Here is a 22405-nt window from a genome sequence, read left to right as displayed (position 1 = left end):
TCGGGTTGTTAACAACATTCCTTTCTCTGTAAGCCACCAGACCACAATATGACGTATCGTGATGAAAGTTGACCAGGTGTTTCATTATCACCCTGAAAAAGCTCAGGGTGTCAGAACAACTTCGCTATTCGAACTATACCAGACCCTCTCGCAGCTAGGCGCTTAGAATTATCAATCGATAAGCGCCGCGCGAAGAGTGGGTCTGGCCACGCGAGACTAGTCCTACCTTAAGTATCTAAGCTTGAAATGAAGGCATTAAAGTTCAAAACCAGTTCTTCTTTTGTATCTTGTATAGCACAGCCATCATCCCATTGAAACAGCTGTTACATGTAGACAGTTTACCTGCGCACGTAGACAGTTTACCTGCGCGCAATTAGCGCGGGCCGAATGAGCACGAGACTTGGTAGTCGTTAGGGGAATTCCCTCATGCACACTCAGCGAAGTTGATTACATCGCCGAATACTTCTGTCATAAGGTAAGTTGGCAGTTAGTTATTGTATACACTATCGTGGTAGTATCTTGCTATTCGAACTTTCTGTGTGCACACTTTGCCTCTCCCATTGTTGCCAGTAGTTTGGCCCCTCCTTCAATGGAATGGAATTTTGTTTTGTTTTGTTTTGCCCCTATGTAAATTGTTTTTGGTTGAATCACTGAAAAACTGTCAGAAAAAAAGCAGAATCTTACATAAAATAAGTACATGTGGTAGTATGGTACATATATGTATGTATGTATGTATGTATGTATGTATGTATGTATGTATGTACGTAAGTGCTGCGTATGTATATTATGTATATGTATGTATGTACTGTGTATACTCCTCCTATATGGAAGAACGGCTATGCTGAATATAGGAGTTTAAAACCAAATTCAAAATTCAAATTCAATTTGAGTAGTCTCGCGTGGCCAGACCGCTTTTTTCTCTTTGTCATTGGGTAGGGAGAAAAAGGGTCTGGAACAGTTTGAATCCCACAATCGTCTTGACACGTCACGAGGCTACGTCACAAGTATGTAATCCATGCGCTTAAACTCCATTGTAACAAGAATGCCACAGCACAACAATAAACAAAGACTTAGCTTACCTAAACAACTAACATTCGATTCAATCTATTATCGCCTCAAAGACAGCTTTAGATGCTGATAGGTTTATAAATACGCGCTTGAAATTGATTGACGCAAGCGGCTACTATTTGAAAACGCATCATGTTTCTTTGGTTAACACCCCCGAATTAACCGGAGAGTGCCAAGACGAGTGTGGGATTCGAACTGTTCCAGACCCTTTTTTCTCCCTACCCAATGACAAAGAGAAAAAAGCGGTCTGGCCACGCGAGACTAGTATTTGAGGGCGGTGTTTATATCACTGCCAGAAAAAGAGGGTGGTACCATGTTACTTGTGGTTTAGTGTTACCACTAAATCACAGATAGTATACCCTACGGACACTATAGGTATGCAATCTATGGCTAAACGGTGATACTTTTAAGGTAACTGTGTGCGGTGTTCTTTTCAGCGCAATGAGTAAACATCACATCGAATCGTCAAAAGGATATTTCTGGAACACCAGAGATGCTCTTGGTAGTGGAGCTACTGCTCAAGTGTTTGCAGGATACTCCAGGGTGGGTAGTGTATTTGTTGTGTCATGTTAGGATACTGTTGTGTCATGTTAGGATACTGGAGAGAAAGTTGCCATTAAAGTGTTCAGTGGTAGAAGTTATAATTATGATTACTTGAACCGTCAACGAGAAATTGACGTCATCAAAGCTTTGTCATCAAATGAAAACATAGTCAGTTTACTGTCAGTAGAGGAACAGGTTAGTGTTAATGTTCTATAATCTACTTTACTGAACTGATGTAGAAAACCAGTAAACAGACTATAATTGTAATGGAGTTGTGTACTGGAGGTAATTTATATGAAGTGATTGATGCCCCAGAGAATGCCTATGGGTTGGCTGAACAAGAATTTCTGAGAGTAATTATTAACGTTGGTGAGTGCGTTGATATCAAACTCAGGTAGTATTTAATTGATTCTTTCTTAGCCAATGGAATGCAGTTTTTACATCAGAAAAATATTGTCCATCGAGACATCAAACCAGGAAACATCATGCGCTCACAAAAACCTGATGGAAGGTGGAGTGTTTAATTTGTTGTGTGATAGTTGTAATAGTGTGTGGCACAGTTTTTCATTTAAGTTGACTGACTTTGGAGCCTCTCGTGAGCTACAGCAAGATGAAACATTTCAGTCATATTATGGCACAGAAGAGTACCTTGTTAGTTATTTGTGTAATAACTGCAAACAAAAATAACATGTTGTACACACACATGCACACACAAAAACTACTGGTAGTGGATCCTTAATGTACCTACTAATGTTTAGAAATCTTCAACCTCCAGATCTTCTGTGTTCTGTTGTACTGTAAACGGTATTCTATAAAAGCATCCATCCTCCTACTGTAGTAGACAGAGTTGGGGTAGTTACTTCAGAAAAGTAACTAGCTACTAGTTACACGTTACTTTTATCCCATGTAACTTAGTTACAGTTACAGTTACTTTTCAAAAGGTAACTAAGTACTCTAGTTACTAGTTACTTCCATAGTATAAATTGTGACTTGTTTTTAGCTTTTGTAACATGAATTTTGCTCAGAAATGTATCATTAAGGGATGCAATACATACATACACTTAAAATAACAATTCTGTTGCTCTTTCAGGTCAGTTTTAATTAATGCTATTTCTGTTACTCAAGCTGAATCATAGAGAACAGTACACAGAATCTGTCTACTTAATGTGGCTGTAGTGTATATGGCACAAAAATTGAAGTGCTCTTGCTTTTAAGCATAACTAGTTATAGTTACAATGTAACTATTGTAACTAGTTACCATTGTAACTTAGTTACTTTTCAGACAATTACTCCTAGTTACAAGTTACTAGTTACAAAGTAAGTAACTAGTTATATTACTAGTTACTTTAAAAGTAATCCGTTACGTAACTTAGTTACAAAAGTAACTAGTTACCCCAACTCTGGTAGTAGAAGGCTGAATGTGGGACTTGATGTAAATTAATTGAGTCACTTGTGGATTGAATTTTGCATTTCCTTCCCATTGGTTTTATTTCACCACACAGCTCTCTGATCAAATAGTAGTCCCCAATAGTAACCATCACTGATATCAGATCTGCTAAACACTGAAATAGATTGCAGGCTAACTATTGGTCTTTCCACATAAAAATCTTCTGGTGTGTACCACTAAACCGATACCAGACAGTACATACGTTTAATACCATCAGGAACTGTCTGTTGTTTCTGTCTGTGGTATATGTTATTTGATTCACTTTACACTAGCATCCTGACATGTATGAAAGGGCCTTGGTTAATCCTCACACAAGGAAGACATTTTCAGCCAAGGTTTGCTAATGTACCAAAACAAGAATCGATTTTGACTCCTTGCAATCTTGCAATTTTCAGGTGGACTTGTGGAGTGTTGGGGCGACATTTTATCAAGCAGCTACTGGCAGACTTCCCTTCCAGTCCTACTTGAGGAGAGCAGACAAGATGAAAATGTTGGTTGTTTATGTACTGTCATTTGTTATCATATTACAATGGTATAGGTTTGAAATAATATCACAAAAGCCACCTGGTATGATTTCTGGCTGGCAACGTAGTCAAAATGGTCAAATTGAATATAGTGACCGTTTACCAGAAGATGCTAGACTATCACTGTGAGTTATCTTGTGTTAGTGAGTTAGTGACTTCACATTAAAGGGGACTTAAAATGATGGTCACTCCCGTCCTTGCTGGCTTACTGGAGAACAATATTGACAAGATGATGGAATTTAACGAATTCTTTCACAAAATTGACAGAATTTCTAAAATGAAGGTGTTATAATGTGTTCTGTATGATGTGGATATAGTTTATCCTAATAAGGTCATTGATGTGTTTGTCATCTCCCAGTCCTGGTACTACAAAGTATACATCGATCCTGAAATGAAGGAGAGAGGGTGAGAAATATAGCGTGTTCTTTGGGCTTGTGTGATGTGTTACCATATAGCAGGGGAGCTTAACTGGAGGAGTTAGTTTTAGTGGGATAGATATTGGTGAAGTTTGACAAGTGTTTATTAGTAAAAAACACATGTGTTGGACAGATAGATTTAAAACTTGCTAAGCTTTCCTGCTGCTTTATACATGTGTCTTGTTCCTATCTTTCATACTGTGTTGTATTGCTGTACTGTAGACTTGATGCACTGGTGGACAGCCTAACTCAACAGACTGGAATTCCACAATCACACATGGAACTATTCTTTGACAATCATCCCTTTAAGCCTCCTACTACTCAAGTGAAAGATCTTCCAATAACTACGGTTAGTATATCACTGTAAACGATGAAAGTTTGGCGAGACTTAAGTATGGTGAATCAGCATGCAAAACAGGTTGGCGGACAAAAGTTTGGCGAATTTACCATGCAGCTAATATGGAACTGTATACTGAATAGCTAATTGGCAAATAAAGTTTGGCGAATTTCCTCGAATTCACCGAACTTTAGTCACTCCAAACTTTCGTCGTTTACGGTATGGCTATCATTGGTAATTACCTATATTACAGGAGGATCGTCCAATGTTCTTGTATGGTGGACCCAGCTGGGAGAGTAAACACTTGATTACTCCTCCAATGCGTAAGTTAATGTTAACTTCTACATATTGCAAACATTTTCAATGTTAATTTTCCACTATAGCTGATGTTGATCCACCTCCTGCTAAGAATAGTTCACTGGACAATGATGCTATTTATGCTAAGGTCTAGTACACAATAGTGTGGTCATGTTAGTAGTTGTTGTGATAATAGACATGTACACAAGTGGCTTACCAGTACAAGTATGGAGCTGAGAGGTTGGAGAGGATATACAGGTTGATGCATCTAGCTGCCAGTGGGATGAGGTGTGTATTGAGTTGTTGTTGTACTTGATTATCCTATCCATTTAAAGTCATGCTGTTGAACAACAAGTCAAGGATGTTGATGCTTACTCTCAATCAACGAAGAAAACTCACAAAGATTTATGTGGACAGTTGATTGATCAAACTCGAAGGTAACTAATTCCAGAATGTTATTAAAGAGTGTTGTATATGCTGCAATAGTTTAAGGGACTTGTTAGACTTATTGAAGGCACTGGATGTTTCACTACAAGGAGGTATGGTCAATCACAGTCTTCACTTATACTCTTAAAGAGCTGGTACCTTTAGCAATCACTCAGTCACAACTGATAGTTGAAGTGGAAGCAGAAGTAGCTTACAGGGAGAATCCTTTACGTGGGGTAAGTTTTACCATCCTTCTCATCTTATTGTAAAGTAACATCAGATGTTTGGAGAACTTAATGATCCAGTAAAGAAGGTCAGTCATTATTGTGAAGAAATCAACAGACTGAAAATGTGGGATGCCACCTTTGGTTCGGACATATTTACTAAGAGGTAAAGTCTGTTGGTATACCATTGCTCTGTCTTCATTGTTAGTATGCAGTGTGGAAACAATGACGTCCCACATGCGATCAGTCAAAGAAGTGTTCACCAGCTTCATGAAGGACAGAAGAATGCGTAGTATGTCATGTTGTAACTTATTAATGTTATTGAATATCAACTTTTAACAGGTATGAATGACTTTGATAAGTCGGTTCATCAGTTTGCAAAGTAAATCTAAAACAGATCTTGTGTCAACCAAACACATTTTTATTCTGCATATATTCTAGGAGTAGAGTGGGCCACCAGTTACATGTAGCAGGTAGTAAATTGAAGGATTTGATTGCAGCAAGAGGTGAACTCTCTGATAGACTACAACACTGGCTACGGTAAGTCTCTTATTATGTACATTTCACATGTGTAAGATACCACCTTGAGTAGTCAGCTAGTTCCAGTGAGAAGTGACTTACATCTTCTGTTGAAACACTTTCAAAACCAACAACTCAGATATGAAAACAATATAAACAGTTCTGAAGAAGTAAGGAGGAATTTAGCCTAAATATTGTTTTTGTTTTATTGGGCGCTGTTTAGTGGAAGACTGGACAGTCACATCGTATGCAGAGAATTGCTGACACTCTCAGAACTATAGTGGAGTCAAGGCCAACAGGACAAACACCAGCTAGAGTAACTCCTACTGCCATACCACAATACCTGCCTCCAGAAATTGATGCATGGTAAGTATAATGGTGACTACATCCCCAGTGTACACACCTTTGCTGTTGTGTTTAGCCTACGAGAGCTGCACAAGATCACTGATGAGAATTTTAATATGGCTGAAACATGCTCCAGAGAACTTGATAAGTAATTCCATTTCTACCATTCGGCTAGAAATTTAATGGGATTATTTCTCCTAAAAATTTGTAGCCGTGAGGTGCTGCTATATAGCTACATCATTTGTTGTACAATTCTACAGGTTTACTGCAGTGATGCAATGAATGTCTCACAACAGTAACGTTATAAAAATACTACATAAAAATACATGTTTACACATTTTATAGTGTATTGCCATGCATATATTCTACTTATCCGACATGCTAGGATGTTCAATTCTTTCTATAATTGGGAACCCTGATATTCCAAATATTCCAGTGCCAACTGTTTTCTTGTAGTCCTTATATTGCTCCCCAAAAAACTCCAGTAACATTCTCTCTTCATAGTAAATTCTTTCCTTGAAGAACTTCCATGATGCAATAGAGTATCCTATCAAACAGATTGGATTACACAGTAACAATTGAGTGCCCACACTCCAGTAAAACCAGCCAACATATGAAGGGTGACGTACCCAACCATACACACCAGCGGTCACTAGTTCATGGTTGTGTCTCTTCCTATGAGCAACCACATGGGTGAAGTTAGATCTTGCAGTTATCATGGCAGCTTTTCTCATGGTCTCCCCACCGATGACAAGAAGTAATCCAACAAAACTGACCACAGAAAAAGCCTTAATGTTGGAGTAGATGAAGTACTCAATGACATACTCTACCCAACTCACCACAGCTGCAATACCATACTCTTGGCTGTGGTTTAGTAAAAAAGAATCAAAAGACAGAGTATCACGATTATATAGTGCAGTCATGTGGAACTCAGAATAATGGAACACAGCCATTGCAACCATGTATGCTCCAAAGTTGAAGTTAATACCGGAGAATGCTGTAATGAGGCCAGTGACAAAGAGAGCTCCTAGGAACTGTGAGCTGGCTATTACTTGATGGAAGAATCTTTTATTCCAATAAACGCACATCAAAATACAACATAACGCATTAATCGCTAATGTCCAGTAATAGCCAGAATAACACCACAGTACAGTCACTGCTGCTGCTAGACCACTCAGCAAACTAATTTTGATCGGATCCGGGCTATTCGCCTGATTGGTATTCTCCATTTCAACAGACTACTAGTTTAACGCGCATAAGCTTAAAGAAAAATTAAGATCAATCACGTGAAAGTTTTATACTTCGCTTATCACCATGGCCCATCAAACAGGCATACAAGGTTAGTGTAGCACTACTCATCTTACGCGGTAACTATGCCTGTGTAATAAACACCATGGTGTCGTAGTACCTCGTGTGCTGGTATCTTCAGTGTTTGACCTTTCGATACCTTGTTGGGTGTGTGTCTGAGTCATTGTATTTCCCTAGCATCTCCGGAGCTAAAGGAGGTATTGACCAATGCTCTGAAAGGCAAAACTAGATTGTTGAAAGTGTCCATTAAGGATGGTAAGTGTTGATTGAGACACGATTTAATGTGTTGCTGTATTTCATTTCTGAAACTATAGAAACGCTAATACCTGATGCAGAGATAAACCCTAATAAGGATTGGGAAGGAGATATCCTTATAATAGCATGTTAACTATGTGTTGCTATGCCTTAACTGCTGTGTACATTATGATGACATGGTCCCAGGACTGATAGAAGAAAAGAATCCCTGTTACATGTTCTACCGATTGGATGAGAAGAACGGTTCAGGCAGTTACGTGTGGATATTCTTGGCATACACACCAGATTTAGCACTGGTGAGATTGACTTGTAATTTCACTAATTTGGTAATCCATCACATACACTTGTGTTACTTTTTCACTCTTCCTAGTAAATTATACTATAGACAATTGCAATTTGTTTCTTAATCAAGTAATTTGTACAGCTTCTGTCTTGTATACCATCCTGTGCCATCTAGGATGGTCAAGTTGATATGTACCCCTCTCTTAGCATACTCTCCAAACAAGGATGCAATAGGAAAAAAAACCTTCATAATAAGTATGGAAGATTTTGGTCCCAACAGGTCAAAAGAGAACATCGTTGTTGCAACAAAAATTTTGGTACAGATTCCAGTGTAAAACCTACTTTATAAAAAATATGGAATGGCAATCAATTATAATCTTTGTTGGTTGTGTTCCCTGCAGGTACGAGACAAGATGTTGTATGCTGCCACACAGGCGACGATGAAGCAGATCTTTGGAGGTGGTCTCATTAAGGACGACATAAGCGGATCAGTGAAGGTTGCTGGACAACATGAGGGGATCATATTGTAACACTGGTTATTCCACAGGAAGACTTCACTCTGGCTGGATATTACAAGCATAGGGATTCTGTTGATGCTCCCCCACCATTGACTGAAGCTGAACAACTTCTCCAGGACATTAAGTTATCTGAGGTAACAGCAAGGATGTGATGGTATTGTACAGATAATATAATAACTTGTTGACTTGCAGCAAACAATGAGAACAGCTGGTACCAGCACTAGGACTACACATCTACAGGGAATTAGCTTCCCCTTCCAACAAGACGCAGTGGATGCGTTGAAGGATCTTCAGAGTAAACAGTTAGCATATGTACAGTTGGTAAGCCATCAGACATGATGTAGCTGTTATGTTATTAGCTTATCGTAGGCTCTTAATATCAAGGAAGAATCGATCATTTTAGCACAGACTGAAAAGACATTAGATGTTGGACAGTTGCCATCTTACGTTCCTAGTGACTCACCACGTTACCATGTACTTTATTTCCCTCATGATTATGAAGGGGACCATTTTCCATCATTTGGTAAGCTGACCACTTCATGTATCACATGTTTGTGTACTGGTGTACATAGTGTTCATCTATACTTGTCCCGGCTACTCGTGTTCTGTGAAGGAGAGGATGTTGTACTCTTCATGTAAGGGACCTGTTACTGATGTGTGTGAACAACAGTTTAACATCACCATCGCTAAAAAGGTACTACCTCCAACATGATGTATAATTGTGTGCGTAACTACCATGTGTGTCTTGGTGCTTATCATAATAGTTGTATTGTACCTAATATTCAGTTCTCATTGTTTGTAATGTGGGATCAGTATGTATACACAAAAATATTCCAGGGATTATTTTCAAGATGTCATAAGTTTTGTGTTATTTTGTATCTGAAAACCTGATAATTCAGGTGTATTGGTTGAGTGTACACAAACCTTTACCAGCTGCCATTGATGAACTTCCTGCCATAACCCACTAAAGTACCAATTTGGGTATTTTATACTTCACCTTTTATCACTTTCCCACACTAAAATTCTTTAGCCTGTTTAGGAGAACATACTCATGTGCTTGGTGCAGGATGCTGTGTTGAATGATTAAATAAATGAGTTGGGAATTAACACATATTCCCACTATTGTGTCTTTAGTCCCTACCCATACCTGTAATTGGTATAGAGATGATACATTACATCATTGCATGGGCTTAGAGTGCTAATGGCAAAAAGGTTCAATGAGGTTTCTGCCCTATGTTAAGTATGTAAAATTGTACCATTTGGAATTGTGGGTTTGGAATATTTTGTAGTTTTTGACTGTTACCAAGATCTGAGACTTGCTACTGTGTCTGGTCCCTAATGTGTGTACATTACTTAGTTATAACCTGATTAAGTGATAAATACAGTTAGACATTAGATCTACATGGCTTATTACCTTACTATACTACTTGATCAAGTAGTATGCATTACAATGGAATGATCTGTGACAGTAAACATTATTGTGTAATGACCAATGACCTGTGAACATCTTCATTAAGTTTGTCACAGATGGTTCCACACATTCTCTGCATAACACATCTTTTGCTGGAGATGTAGTGTTGGGAAATTGCTGTGTGTATGTGTGTGCTATGTGATGTCATAAGGTGTTTCTTGCTCTTGGAACCAAATGGTTTTGATTGTAGCATAGCACTCTTAATGTTGGTAATGAATGTTGTTGTCATGAATTTAGTATACATAGTTGGACCCCAGCATGTTCCTCTTGTTGTGTAGATTGAGACTGATGATGGAGCTGAATTAACACGAGACTTCTTGCTCAGTGAGATTCACCCACCAGTGACAGCATATAGACCAAAATTCAGCAAGCCCAAACCTCCAGGCAAAACCACTAAGAGAAAAAAATCTAAGTCTCCCTCTCCTGATGTGTAAATAAATTAGTCTATTATTATAATTTATTATGTATATCTGTATTTATGGACTATTAGTTTATTAGGAGAAATTTTTACTTTTCCAATATTCTTTCTGTATGGTTTAGTGATTGCTATCAACTATTTCTGTTGTTTGATTCCTTGTCAGAAGTTCTAGACCAAAGTCTTGCAGCATTTTCACGAGACTTTTCCATGAATGACTCAATAATTCCTTTACTTGGTGGTTCAACCTTGTAGTGCTTGCTAAGTCCTTCCAAGTTGTCATCATTTCCAAGATCAGCCATGATGTCTGAAGTCCCATTAAGTCTTTGTTGCCTATTTCAACATGTTGTAACATGCTATAACGATCATTTCAACAATACCATTGCTCTTTCCTTTTCCTTACTGCTTCTTGCTTGACATGATGCATTTCCTTTTTTGCCTTTGGGCCCAGTAGTAATTTATCAATACCAAGGACCACAAAACCAGCAGGGAAGCTGAGTGATGTTGGATTGCATCACTACAGGAAATAATTGTTGGGGAAACGTACCTGACCAGTGCCCCCAATACAGCTCCTTTCACCATACCACTAAGTCCATCAATGAAGAGGCGATAACATGCTCCACTGACAGCTAGAACAAACACCGTTACATCATGTAAACTATTATGACTTCACCTCCAGCAGTCAACACATTGAGGACACCTTCTTTATTCCTGTATGATGTAATACCAATGTGGCACGCACTAAATGAAGACTATACACACACTAGCTTATATGGTCATAGACCCACCTGAACACACCCACAAATGCTCCTAGTTTCCACCCCCATAAGATGCCACCCCTCACAAACCCCATGAAGACAGCAGAGTGAAGTTGACGCTACTGGCCAGTCAATAACATCTCCATGACAAACACAGTACTATGGTACCTGTGCTTGTATGTGTGATGAGAAGACGTGCATGTTGTGTGTGTCAATAAAGTGAACTCGAGAGTGTCTAGCTTGTGAGTAGCCACCCAATAAGAATCCTGCCACTCCTGCTACCACAGTGGACGTGTACCACTCTTTGAACTCCTCTGGTCTCTCTCCATTCCTAACAGCAAATGAGAACGTTGTTACAAGAGTATGAGGCCAGTATAATAATTATAAATTGAAAAGTGTTTTTGTACTTTCCTACTTGCTTTATAATCAGTTACTATGCTGAGTAGTGTGTGCCGCTTGAGAAGAACTAGTAGACAAGCACAATAATTGTATAATATATCCATTCAGTTGTTACGTAAGCATTTAAATGTACACGTTGAACTTTAACACGCAAGGATGAAATTAAACAAGTTCTGAAAATCTGGCTCATTTGTAGCACCCTGCTCAAAATCTTACAATTCAAATGTCTGGCCCAATATTTATGACCAATCAAAACCAAACATTTCCTATGAGGAAGCCATAAAATAATAGTGTTTATACTCTTGACACTTTTACTGTCATCACCATCATGTCCTGGCTGTACACCATATTGGTGAGTTAAACTAACCCAGGGTATGTCACAATAAAGAGTGAAGTACACAGTAACACTTAAACAGGACAACACAACTTGTACATTAATGATGAGCTTAGAACACCCTAAAGCTGACTGGTCACACTGTGCAGGTTACACAGTAGTCACTTTATAAAGTGACTTACATACAAGTCATGTTGTAGCCCAACTCTTGAGCTTACAAAATTACTTTGAAAATCACTTCAAAGCTGTACTTCATGTATATCATTGACTTCATCAAACTCTGATTTCATTTTGATAGAACGCTATTGGGTGGCACTCCTATGTATCCTGTACTCCGATCTTCGTCCTTGGTCAAACTCAAATAAGCCTTGACCTTTGACTTTTACTAAAATTTGCACTTTGAAATTCTGTATATTTTAGTAAAATTACATTCACGTTGCTATTTTTAAAAGTATCGATCGTGATATACACTTTACAAATCATGCTTGTCCTTTGACCAGCTGCAAAATTCTAGCTTGACTTTTGACTTTCACTTTGACCGAGGACAAAGATCAAAGTACAGGATATATTGGAGTACCCCTCCTTGTGCATGTATGCAACTGTCTCTGGCTATATCGGTGCACAACATTTCTGGATCTAGTATACATGAATCGATTGCTGTACACTAACAAGTCCTTTGTGTCAGATGACGTGACCCATCTTCTAGCATAAATGCAAGTTAACTACTCTAATAGTCAAAAAAAACTCTAGTTAAGTTAACTACTCTAATAGTGCACACATGCAGCTGATGTACGTTAACTAAGTTACTAAACACTTTACCATGAAGCCTTTAACAGAGATTTTACTCTTTTCCATCCACCTTCTTTTTGATGCTCTGGATTGGTAGGCTCAGGACTGCTCACTGGGTAACGGTCTGCCATCCACACTTAGCGATCACCTAGTGTGCATTAATTAGAACAATGCAAGCAAATAAAGCGGTGGAAGGTAATCCACCAAAGAAGAGGCGCCTGTCGCTACTACCACACAACTACAAGAGAATAAAAGCTAAACTAAATGTTGAGGGAAAAGATCTTTACTTGATCCGCGCTCCTGCTGAAGTAAGCCATAGAGCCATAACTAGAGGATGGTTGCATACAAGTCACGATGTGTATTATCTTGCAGTTTGATATGGGTCAATTGGACGGTACTAAGTTAACGTTAGATGCAGGAACACATCACATCACACCTAAAGAAGTAAGGTCTATACCGGCGATGCTGCATTGTACAGAGTGGTCAAATGACAACAACTAAAACCTCACACAGAATAACAGAATTCAAATTCCAGCCCCTAACCAAGATTCTAAACAAATACTCCTGGGAGTGTCATCAATATAGAATATATGCATCATAGACCCGTGATGTGTTGCCATGTACAATCAAAACATGACGCTTGAAATTGGTGCCGTTATATATTATCTTCGTATGAGAAGTATGCATAATTATTATATTGCTGTGGTAGCTGTGATACCACGCAATATTATGCCTATATGAGATGTTGAACTATTCTTTGAGTTGATGAGATGTTTGATGATGTGTGACAAACCTTGGTTCTCTCAAAGAGATTCCAGAGATCTCCCAAGTGGATTGTGTGGGGATTTCAGTTGGTGTCAACAATATAAATGAGTGTATGTTCTATTACAGGGTGTTGGTGGTCAGTATGTAGCTGATGTCACAATTGATAATGTTAAAGTGAGTATTACAGTAGTGGAACTTGTCCTGGTGGTCACCTTATAGTGTATAGCTACAGGTTGTTTTAACATCAATGTTATTTCCTTTACTAGAACAATCCTCTGATAGCAGTGCAATCGACCGATGAAGGTATAGAGCAGAGTACATTATCAAGTTACCAGTTTTGTATTAGGTTCAGTTGTAAAGGGGACCATCTGCATCAGACACAGTGTCACTGTCCCTGATCCTGTTATTCCACCACAAGCGTGTCCTGCCACACACAAGAGATTTGCAGCTGACTTAACGGAACATCTCAAACAAAGATATGTTCCCTTTGGATTAGGTTTACAGTAATTTTATTGTAAAAATTCAGTAAAAATTACAGTGAATTTCTTTTAGACATCAAGTCAGAATTTACAGCTACTACACCTAAAAAGTCTAAGGTAAAAAGTTTTAAAGCAACAACACATGCTATAAAAATTAACTTTAGGTACACCGAAAGCACAGAAGAACAATCATGGACCAATCAATTGTCACTAATGAAGTTTAATATTATTACTGTTCACCTCGATATTCCTTCATGTTACGAGTAAACTTGAGATTATTACATGTTTTCTGTAGCTGTTTCTCCAGAGCCTGCTTATTAGCTTTCTCTTGCTTGATAAAGGATTGAGTGCTCTTCAAGCGGTCTTCTTCAGCAGCAAGAGATTTGACATACTTGGAAGCCTCACTCTTGTTGAAGTTTTCCACAGCATCAATATTATCTCGTAAACGTTGTTGAGTGTCCTTGATCTCTCTCACTTCGCTCTCTTTTTCATAAATCAACACCCCAGAAGCAGCAATGTCTGACTTCAGCTTCAACACTTTCTGCAGTTCTAAAACTGTGGCCTCATTGACAAACTCCTTACTAACTAGTTTGTCAAGCTCTTCCTGAGTTATGTCAGCAATCCTCTTGGTAGTGATGTCAGTGATTTCTTCCACCACATAAAACCTCTTCTTTTCATCCTTTGGAGCAATCTCAAACCGGAACTGGTAAACACGATCAGTGATGTCGACTGGCTCTTCCTGTTCATTGCAGAGATCTTCTCTGACTAGTTCATAATCATCGATGAAGAAATGGTTGAGGAGGAAATCTCTTTTCATGTCTGTCTTGTTGCAAATAGCATAACAGGTGCGCTCTCTCTTCTTTCTTGACATGGAGGACTCACCATTCCTGATGTCCACATAGTAATAAGCCCGGTAGTACACCTCGGATGTTTTCACCACTTCTACTCCTAGGTCAACACAAAAGGGGATTGGAGGAGACTCATCTCCTGGGTGTAGTGTTGGCAGGTGACCTTCTCCGAGGAAAGTATCAATACTGGAAACTTGGATGCTGCCACCCTCTAAAATACGACCTGTAGTGTTCTCAAACAGGAAGGCAGATAGGGGGTTTCCCTTGCGGAAAGTCTCATCATATAGCAGCACCATCTGGCCCACAAGGTCAGCCTGCATTAATGGAACAATGGCCTGTTGCTTCCTCTGTGCAGTGACCGGAAGATCAATGGGATAGTAAGAGAGGTTGTGCTGAGCTGACATTACAAACTGTGGCTGCTTTGAGGTTTGAGCACCCTTGCGCTTCAACTCTCCACTCTCCCTTTGTTTAAGATGCAGTGTGGAGCCGTTATTGATGGTATAGTCAGACAGTTGGCGTCCTTCTTCAACCTTCTTTCCAGCAAAAATGAGATCAAAAGAGAAAGGATTATATCCCTTCTTCCGGCCAATTTTACCTTTGAGCATCATGACAGAGTCCTTGGGGTTGGCTTTGATCACAAAGTAGGCACCACTAAAATCTTTTACTTGGAACTGCCACTCTCCTTGGTCAACAGCAGCAGGTGTGGATGGTTCTGAAGAAATAGCCGGAGCTCCCACCACCAAAGTGATCTGCACACCATCCCAATCTTCCTCCAATGTGTTCTCTACTATAGCTAGACCCTCCATATGAAATTTGGTCCCATTTTCATTAATCACAAGACGGTAGGAGCTCTTCCATTCCTTAACCTGGAAGCCATACTGACATACAAGCTTCTCTGCAGAAGCTACATCACTGTAGAATACAGAAATTTTTTGCATGTCAACTTGTTGGTCATCTTTTGTCAGCTGGAGGGAGTGGTCTATGTCTTGCTGTGCACGTGGCTCAAGGATGACAAAGCTGCGTACTTGGTGCATGGGAATACTCCGCATGGTAGTACTGTCAGCCAAAATGGTAACATGTGGAGGTAACTTACTGTCTGATGGTGATGTACACAGATCTTTGTCTACTCCAAGGACACGGCCAATAATTTCTTCACGCGCATTATCATCACCACACACGAGCCTGATTTGATTCCCCTTAAGTTTCCTCAACAAGTCAGCCAGTGGATTTTGAGAATTGATTTCCACATTAGCTGTGGGCTTTGTAACCTCGTAAGCAATGTTCCCAACTTTTCCAGCAGCAGTACCGCTAAACCTCAGTGACTGTAGAACGCTTTGAACCAAGTCCTGTTTAAAGAAAAGGTCAATGTGCCCTTTGCCAACCACGGTTGCCTCTCTCTGGAAAATAGCATATCCGTTATCGTAGAGGATCACTCGCCTAACAGGCATGCCTGTACCAAGCGGAGACGCCATCTCTTCTACCGTCACTGGACACAATGATTCAACAAAATGGACACGTTGCGCACGCGCAATTTAGTGAAAGTGTTACGGTGAAATGGAGACGTAGATTACGGCGTTTACAAAATGGAGGCATATCGCGATGAACGTTTTCCTGACCGACTTCCTGACCCTCGTCCCGACCTTCGTCCTGATGACTACGATTTGAGAAGAAGATATGACAGGTAACAGTTAAGTGTTCCTTTGAGCAGTTCACGAACGTGGTGTACGCAGATACGATAGAGGAAGCCCTCCTAGAAGTAGAGATTACGATAGGAGCAGGAGAAGACGAAGGAGCAGAAGTAGAAGTCGTTCACGGAGTCGTAGCAGAGACAGATATTATTCCCGTCGCTACAGAGACGATTATTATAGGGACGACCATTACAGGGATGAATATTACAGAGATAGGTGCGCCACGTGCTAGCTCTGTGTGACAGAAAAGTGCACAGTTGTATTTTACCCTGTGAGAAGTTTATGAGTGGAGTAGCAGCACTTGTAGGTGTATGGTAGAGCACAATGATTCCACCTCGTAACTGACAATTAAATGTCACATGGTCACTATAATGTCATCGTCATAGGGACAGGGATAGAGACAGAGAAAGGGAAAGAGAAAGAGAACATCGATTACGTGACAGAAGAGATGATTACAGGGATGATTATAGAGATGACTATCGCAAGAAGGTGTTCATTGGAAAACTGCGAACTTTTTAGCTGATTGTTGTCTGCAATTGAGTTACTTGCTGCCGTATTGTGTCTCATAGCATGATCGTGTCAGTACACTGGCTGACTCTGATGGAGGTAGCCTTGAACCAACCCCAATTGTGATGCTGAGGAACATGATGTCGACTGTCATAGAGGATGATGTGAGTGGTTCAGTGTTGTATGGTGTGTTGTAATTGAATTAATTGTGTTATAGATTTATGGTGCAATGAAAACGGATGCAAGACTTATCAAAGACGTTCGTCTTATTAGAGATAGAGATGGTACGTTGACGTTTGGTGCAATATGTAGTATGCAAGTATCTCTAACTGCCACAAGAATGCACACGTTACTGGTAGTAGTAGTTGAACAGCATGATATAGCCATTATGCTGACTGTATATCATAGCCTTGTTACTAGGCTTTAGCAGGAAGGTATATAAGCTGAAATGAAATCAATTAGGACACACATGTAACAAAAAATCATTTTGACAAGTTTGTACACCATCCCCAACCATTGCAATTTTGCCTGGATTTGTCTGCAGCCTCTTTATGCCAATTTTCTATTTAATACCCAGTCTAATTCTACTAAATTCCCACCTACTAAATGCCCACCTTTCTTTGGCAAATCTATTGAAGGACAATCACAAAGTAGAATTACTTCTTAGCAGGTAAAATACTGAAATATTTTTTTGTGTTGTGTGTATCCAAGCTTTTTATAACTAGGGTGGTTTTCTAAATTCACTATTATTTTAGCTAGCTTATTGGCTGTAGTTTAGTGAAGAATTATACATTAGGAGACGTGTTAAATAGAAACAGGTTGAAAATTATGTACAAGTTGTTGAAAAGTAATTATAAAATTGGCATACGTCCTAATTGATTCCGTTCCAGTCTGGCTTTTATACCTTCCTGGCTTTAGCAGTGTCTTGTAACATACTCTGAAATTTGTGTCCTTGAGCAAACTTTATTAGTGCACATTTCAGCATTAGTTTAGCATATATGATTAGGCCAAAACTGGCATATGAAAGTGACTCAGAAATGTATGTGAAGGAGCCTGTATTCTAATTATTACCCACCAAGTGATTAAATACAGAGTACGGTAACTGGTGCGGCCTGTAGAATAGTTGGAGAAGTATCAAGTGTAACAAGTAGCTGATTATTGGGCACAAGCTGCCTTTCAGCTCTGTTGCATGAGCAGACGATGGTGTGCGTTATTACCGGAATACTACCAGCTGAAGTACTGTCACCTTTTTGTCATGATAGTTGATATTGCTATCATTACTGTACTCAACTTGGTATTGTTTAAATGGTTTCAGGAATATCACGAGGTTTTGCTTTCTTGGAGTTTCACACGGCTGAAGATGCAGCAAGGTGGATGACAGAGAACAGGGTGAGACTACTGGCAGCAAGGAGTATTACTGATTGATCTGTTTGGTGGCAACTTTCTTACAACACCATTGTGATTATTGACAGGACATATTCACTTTACACGGACACAGAGTTAACATGGAGTTTAGCCAACGCAAGGGTGAGAGACGCCCAGATGATGAGTTTTATCGCCGCCGTGAATTTGGGGATCGCGACGGTAGCAGACATCGTAAAGCAGATGAGGGCGACGACCCTGATGCTATCACTAACTGTTAGCACCTCACTGTAACCTCTTAAACCATCCTCATATGTCACTTGTTCTCCAGGTATTATCATTAAGAACCTGGATGGGCAAGCTACTGATTTACAGGTGAAACACAAAGTGTGTCATAGTTATTTCATATCACAACAGGTTGAAGCAGCTCTATATAACATACATGAAGCTGCTCCTACAAGTGTTAAAGTTATACGTGACAAGTTTACTGGTGTGTCTAGAGGTTTTTGTTTTGTTGAGTACAGTACAAAAGAGGTGGGAAATATTTTATTGTTCGTTGATATCAACTGTGTATTGCTGTGAGTAGCTAGCTCAAGAAGTATTGTCAGCTGTACATGCTAATATTGGTTTCCAAATCAATGACAACTTAGGTTAGTAGAGTATGTCAACATAAGAGTGTTGGTGGTGAGTTTTCTTGTAATAGTGACGGCAGATTTTGCCCGCCAACAAGGGGCACTACCGGGTGCTAAGAGTGTGGGGTGAGCACATTGTAGCTGACCTTTTGATAGGTGGTTGATTTCCTAACCACCCTCTTCCATGTAGGACTTCTGTAGCAACTGCTGCTATTGCTCAAGCCCAATGGTCCAATGTAAGTGATTCAATATAATATTGTGTAACCTTGACAGTAACTTCTGTTGTATTTGTTCAGGCGGATGGTGGCAACCCTAAGCAACAGGTATGTAGTATTATATGTTGTGTGGTTATTTGATGGTGTACACTTTGTATTTGGTGAATTAGCTATTCTAAACACATCATGGGCTGCTGAAAATGTTATTAATGTTACTTCTACTGATGTTATTATTCATAATGAACATGTTATCAATATGCATTGTTCCATGTTCCTTTTTAGACCAGTCCAACTAGCCGCAAGCAAGGTCAGTATTGTTGGGTTGTCAGCCATGCCTGCCCATCACCCCCAGACTCTGTATTGATTTGTGTTGTGACGTGGTATATTTGTTTGTCATTTCTTTGACTTCTGTACCTTAACTTCTGTGCCTTTTAGGTGGTGATAGCAAGAGAGAATCTGCCACTAAAGAAAAACCTGGTGTGTATAATGCTTTTGTTATTCTGGTGAATATTATACTTGCCTAATGTACAGCCACTGGTCCCACTGTTACACTGGGGGATGGTACACAGTGTACCCTGCCAGCAACATACTTGTATGACGCCACCTCTGGATTCTACTACGACTCTAGTACTGGATTGTACTTTGATCCTAAGTCACAGGTATCTGTCTTGTACATCTTGTACTTTACTTGTTAATTGTTGTACAGTATTACTACAATGGTCAGACCCAGCAGTATTGCTATTATGATACTAGCACTCAGACTTATGTACCAGTTAGCAAGTGAGTGCTGACTTTGTTGTATCTAGTGTGTGCGTGCGTGTGTGTGTGTGTGTGTGTAACATGTGTGTCCACTAAGTGTTGCATTTTTGTGTACATTAGTGAATCTACTAGTACAGAGCAGACAGCTACCACTACTTCTACAACTGGTGAAGCTGGTGAGTTACCCATATTATTCCATTAACACAATACTGAATATCTTATTATTCTGCAGGGAATAAGAAAAAAAGTGCTAGTAGTATAGTTTCACCTATGAATGCTAAAGAGGTTGTTAATGATGTTAATTATTGATTGTATATGTGTCAACTTGTTAGATTGCTAAGAACATGGAGCGATGGGCTAAGGGAGTTAACAAGTCAAAGGCTAGCCAACAGAAAGAGCTACAGTTACGTGTACAACAAGAGAAAGAAGAGAAGCAGAGACAAGCAGAACTCATGGCTGCAGCAGCTGCTTTTGCTTCTGTCAGTGCTCCCAACACATTAACTAAACTGGTGCAGTCCAGTGAACGAATACCATTATCAGCTGCCCTAGAGGTGTGTACCCTTATTAGGTGTGCTATTGTGTTATACCCCACTCCAGGTTGAGTCTAGTATAGACATGTCAGAAATCAGCACACATGCCATAGACCCACTTGAGCAGTCGATGGACGTAGGACAAGTGGACTGGAAGGGACTCACTTGTCTGCTATGCAAGAGAAAGTTCCCCTCCCGTGATGTACTAAATAAACATGTGCAATTCTCTGATCTACATAAGGTAGGAGGAACAGTCCAAACCATATATTAGTGGTCATCTGTTCACACAGCAAAATCTTCAGAAGTCGCTAGGTGCTGCTGCTGCTGTAGCTGCTGGTAGTTCTTCAAAGTCTTCAGGTCAAGAGGTGAGCACTTGCTGTTGTAGTCACACTTTGACACAGACCATTACACACTAACAGGTGAGGGGAGCATACTATAAATAACGACCAATGGAACACTGACACCGTATTGCATCAGACGAAATAATTTTTATTTTATTTATATTTAATTAATTTATAAAGAAAGAAGTCCAAACTATACATAGAGGGTGTGGTCCAACCTAATACATTGGGAATACAACTAGAGCTTGTGCTTCAGAGAATATTGACACAGCCTTAGATTACTACTGCCATGTTTTGGTGGTTGAACATCTTATGATCTGTATACAACCTTATCACTGCAGTACCAATATCGTGACCGTGCTAAAGAATTGAGGGATAAATATGGAAGATCTGAAGCCATTATACCTGCATGGAAGAAAAAAATTGATAAAGAATTATCAGTAGATGCTCCAGTACCGTAAGACAAAAATGATGATGGGCAGCTATTCCATGTATGGTCTTGCAGTTATGAACAATTCAGTATGTCAACACCTCTTGAAGATAACAATGTAGGGAACATGATGATGAAGGTCAGGGGATAAGTTACAGGAGAGGTACTTGTGAAACGTGGCCTTTTTTTTTAGGCTATGGGATGGTCTGAGGGTCAAGGACTGGGGAAAGACAATCAAGGAATTGTGGACCCCATAAAGGTGTTGTATTTCTAATGGGATCCCTTATTTTACCTGTCCTTTGTACAGGCTGACCAGAGGACACAAGGGGCTGGACTAGGCTCAGGTAGTTTGTACACTTCAGCTGGTACATACAAGGACACTATCAAGCAATTGACATTGGCGAGATTTAAAGAAATAGCAGAATAATTATCGATTATTCCACCTCAATATTATCATTAATTCTGTGTTAGTATTCGTTGTAGTGTTGTGTTTTTGTTGTGATTTAGTCAACGTTCAAACGCCAGTAGACTGATAGAAAGTGTTCAGATAGTGAATTTTTTTACATACAGAGCTCTGTTCAGTTACTCTAATAAACACACTCTATTGATGAATCTAATAGATCAGTCTTGCTAGATAACTGTTAGGATAACTGTTAGGATAACTGTGTACAGAATTGAAACAATTGCCTATCAAGTCAAGTTAGACAACTCCATTTCCAAAAATGGTAGTCCAGTCATTTTTCAGTTTGATAGGCTGATCAAAATCATAGCTGACTATCTTCATTCCAACACCTTGATCACAATTTAATAGTTTATGGTGACCAGCTCGTGATGAAAGCTGGTTTACCTGGTGATGAGTTACCAAGGCGAATGTGACCAAGAATATGACCTGGCAGTGTGGACACTACTGGAATGAACTCACCTTAATATCTCTGAGGGTGACAATAATTGGTAGTCTCAATATTTGATTAAGCCACTCTGGCAGGCAAGTGACTTGACCTTTAATGTTATACAATAATTGTTTTACTTAATGAGGAAATCAGAAAATGGAAGAATGCAGAATTTTAGTGTTGACAGTAAACAGATGTAGATGAGAAAGTGGCCATACTCCACATCATATTCAACTGATTATATGCATAGACCATAGATAATAAATATATACTGGGTATATTTT

The 22405-nt window shown here is 39.5% G+C and overlaps 7 protein-coding genes across 10 annotated transcripts; 4 read left to right on the top strand and 3 right to left on the bottom strand.

Annotated features, from left to right (window-relative positions):
- The first annotated feature begins 316 nt into the window (after positions 1-316).
- On the top strand, positions 317-6540 carry LOC136261834 (serine/threonine-protein kinase TBK1-like). The gene is made up of 26 exons (XM_066055911.1): positions 317-475; positions 1506-1611; positions 1663-1806; positions 1851-1980; positions 2032-2122; positions 2172-2262; positions 3331-3393; positions 3454-3548; positions 3597-3707; positions 3751-3865; positions 3914-3987; positions 4221-4347; positions 4589-4658; positions 4719-4780; positions 4829-4920; positions 4968-5069; positions 5119-5171; positions 5224-5294; positions 5339-5448; positions 5498-5574; positions 5625-5664; positions 5724-5822; positions 5875-5971; positions 6025-6167; positions 6223-6294; positions 6407-6540. The coding sequence occupies exons 2-26, from the start codon at positions 1510-1512 to the stop codon at positions 6426-6428; spliced, it is 2253 nt and encodes a 750-aa protein (XP_065911983.1). The 5' UTR covers positions 317-475; positions 1506-1509; the 3' UTR covers positions 6429-6540.
- On the bottom strand, positions 6408-7425 carry LOC136261837 (protein-S-isoprenylcysteine O-methyltransferase-like). The gene has a single exon (XM_066055914.1). It carries the CDS (start codon positions 7373-7375, stop codon positions 6512-6514), a length of 864 nt encoding a protein of 287 aa, XP_065911986.1. The 5' UTR covers positions 7376-7425; the 3' UTR covers positions 6408-6511.
- On the top strand, positions 7384-10550 carry LOC136261836 (twinfilin-1-like). The gene is made up of 10 exons (XM_066055913.1): positions 7384-7485; positions 7632-7709; positions 7769-7821; positions 7877-8005; positions 8393-8488; positions 8539-8643; positions 8702-8830; positions 8879-9032; positions 9082-9203; positions 10259-10550. The coding sequence occupies exons 1-10, from the start codon at positions 7461-7463 to the stop codon at positions 10412-10414; spliced, it is 1047 nt and encodes a 348-aa protein (XP_065911985.1). The 5' UTR covers positions 7384-7460; the 3' UTR covers positions 10415-10550.
- On the bottom strand, positions 10407-12959 carry LOC136261838 (complex I assembly factor TIMMDC1, mitochondrial-like). Of its 2 annotated transcripts, none has more exons than XM_066055916.1 (7): positions 12706-12959; positions 11322-11484; positions 11184-11272; positions 11069-11106; positions 10943-11024; positions 10776-10889; positions 10407-10728 (listed from the first exon to the last, which is right to left on the bottom strand). In XM_066055916.1, the coding sequence occupies exons 1-7, from the start codon at positions 12804-12806 to the stop codon at positions 10530-10532; spliced, it is 786 nt and encodes a 261-aa protein (XP_065911988.1). In that variant the 5' UTR covers positions 12807-12959; the 3' UTR covers positions 10407-10529. The 2 variants fall into 2 exon arrangements, with proteins under 2 accessions (XP_065911988.1, XP_065911987.1); XM_066055915.1 differs by having other exon boundaries at positions 10408-10728; positions 11069-11136; positions 12706-12949.
- On the top strand, positions 12807-14192 carry LOC136261840 (uncharacterized). Its single transcript, XM_066055917.1, has 7 exons — positions 12807-12983; positions 13048-13119; positions 13567-13614; positions 13707-13743; positions 13787-13936; positions 13993-14036; positions 14084-14192. Exons 1-7 carry the CDS (start codon positions 12846-12848, stop codon positions 14141-14143), a joined length of 549 nt encoding a protein of 182 aa, XP_065911989.1. The 5' UTR covers positions 12807-12845; the 3' UTR covers positions 14144-14192.
- On the bottom strand, positions 13922-16317 carry LOC136261835 (uncharacterized). Its single transcript, XM_066055912.1, has one exon. The coding sequence runs from the start codon at positions 16237-16239 to the stop codon at positions 14149-14151; it is 2091 nt and encodes a 696-aa protein (XP_065911984.1). The 5' UTR covers positions 16240-16317; the 3' UTR covers positions 13922-14148.
- Positions 16289-21758, top strand: LOC136261833 (RNA-binding protein 5-like). 3 transcript variants are annotated; one of them, XM_066055909.1, is made up of 26 exons: positions 16289-16448; positions 16498-16671; positions 16842-16944; positions 17025-17126; positions 17180-17246; positions 18278-18351; positions 18435-18600; positions 18656-18699; positions 18742-18858; positions 18911-18974; positions 19028-19082; positions 19147-19192; positions 19253-19279; positions 19454-19478; positions 19607-19648; positions 19703-19830; positions 19878-19951; positions 20051-20106; positions 20163-20215; positions 20263-20481; positions 20528-20701; positions 20751-20825; positions 21143-21258; positions 21307-21370; positions 21425-21490; positions 21539-21758. In XM_066055909.1, the coding sequence occupies exons 1-26, from the start codon at positions 16351-16353 to the stop codon at positions 21656-21658; spliced, it is 2349 nt and encodes a 782-aa protein (XP_065911981.1). In that variant the 5' UTR covers positions 16289-16350; the 3' UTR covers positions 21659-21758. The 3 variants fall into 3 exon arrangements, with proteins under 3 accessions (XP_065911981.1, XP_065911980.1, XP_065911982.1); XM_066055908.1 differs by having other exon boundaries at positions 18656-18858; XM_066055910.1 differs by lacking the exons at positions 21143-21258; positions 21307-21370; positions 21425-21490; positions 21539-21758 and adding an exon at positions 20880-20987 and having other exon boundaries at positions 18656-18858.
- The last annotated feature ends 647 nt before the right edge of the window (positions 21759-22405 follow it).

This window comes from Dysidea avara, chromosome 7 (assembly GCF_963678975.1).
Source record: "Dysidea avara chromosome 7, odDysAvar1.4, whole genome shotgun sequence".
Taxonomy (NCBI): domain Eukaryota; kingdom Metazoa; phylum Porifera; class Demospongiae; order Dictyoceratida; family Dysideidae; genus Dysidea; species Dysidea avara.
The sequence above is the reverse complement of the archived record's forward strand: the minus strand, read 5'-3'. Positions and strand labels throughout refer to the sequence as shown.

Coding starts and splice junctions, on each gene's coding strand:
- LOC136261836 (XM_066055913.1), top strand. CDS start 7,461: ATGGCCCATCAAACAGGCATACAAG. Junction 8,006..8,392: donor ACACACCAGATTTAGCACTG/GTGAGATTGACT, acceptor TGTTCCCTGCAG/GTACGAGACAAGATGTTGTA. Junction 9,033..9,081: donor GGACCATTTTCCATCATTTG/GTAAGCTGACCA, acceptor TGGTGTACATAG/TGTTCATCTATACTTGTCCC.
- LOC136261833 (XM_066055908.1), top strand. CDS start 16,351: ATGGAGGCATATCGCGATGAACGTTTTCCTGACCGACTTCCTGACCCT. Junction 17,127..17,179: donor CGACTGTCATAGAGGATGAT/GTGAGTGGTTCA, acceptor ATTGTGTTATAG/ATTTATGGTGCAATGAAAAC. Junction 20,216..20,262: donor CACCTATGAATGCTAAAGAG/GTTGTTAATGAT, acceptor TCAACTTGTTAG/ATTGCTAAGAACATGGAGCG.
- LOC136261837 (XM_066055914.1), bottom strand. CDS start 7,375: ATGGAGAATACCAATCAGGCGAATAGCCCGGATCCGATCAAAATTAGT.
- LOC136261840 (XM_066055917.1), top strand. CDS start 12,846: ATGCAAGCAAATAAAGCGGTGGAAGGTAATCCACCAAAGAAGAGGCGC. Junction 13,615..13,706: donor TCACAATTGATAATGTTAAA/GTGAGTATTACA, acceptor TTCCTTTACTAG/AACAATCCTCTGATAGCAGT. Junction 13,937..13,992: donor ATATGTTCCCTTTGGATTAG/GTTTACAGTAAT, acceptor AATTTCTTTTAG/ACATCAAGTCAGAATTTACA.
- LOC136261838 (XM_066055915.1), bottom strand. CDS start 12,806: ATGGCAGACCGTTACCCAGTGAGCAGTCCTGAGCCTACCAATCCAGAG. Junction 11,485..12,705: donor TCTCTGTTAAAGGCTTCATG/GTAAAGTGTTTA, acceptor ATTTGCTGTTAG/GAATGGAGAGAGACCAGAGG. Junction 10,729..10,775: donor AGGAAAAGGAAAGAGCAATG/GTATTGTTGAAA, acceptor ATGTTGAAATAG/GCAACAAAGACTTAATGGGA.
- LOC136261834 (XM_066055911.1), top strand. CDS start 1,510: ATGAGTAAACATCACATCGAATCGTCAAAAGGATATTTCTGGAACACC. Junction 3,394..3,453: donor GGAAGACATTTTCAGCCAAG/GTTTGCTAATGT, acceptor TGCAATTTTCAG/GTGGACTTGTGGAGTGTTGG. Junction 5,823..5,874: donor AGACTACAACACTGGCTACG/GTAAGTCTCTTA, acceptor CACCTTGAGTAG/TCAGCTAGTTCCAGTGAGAA.
- LOC136261835 (XM_066055912.1), bottom strand. CDS start 16,239: ATGGCGTCTCCGCTTGGTACAGGCATGCCTGTTAGGCGAGTGATCCTC.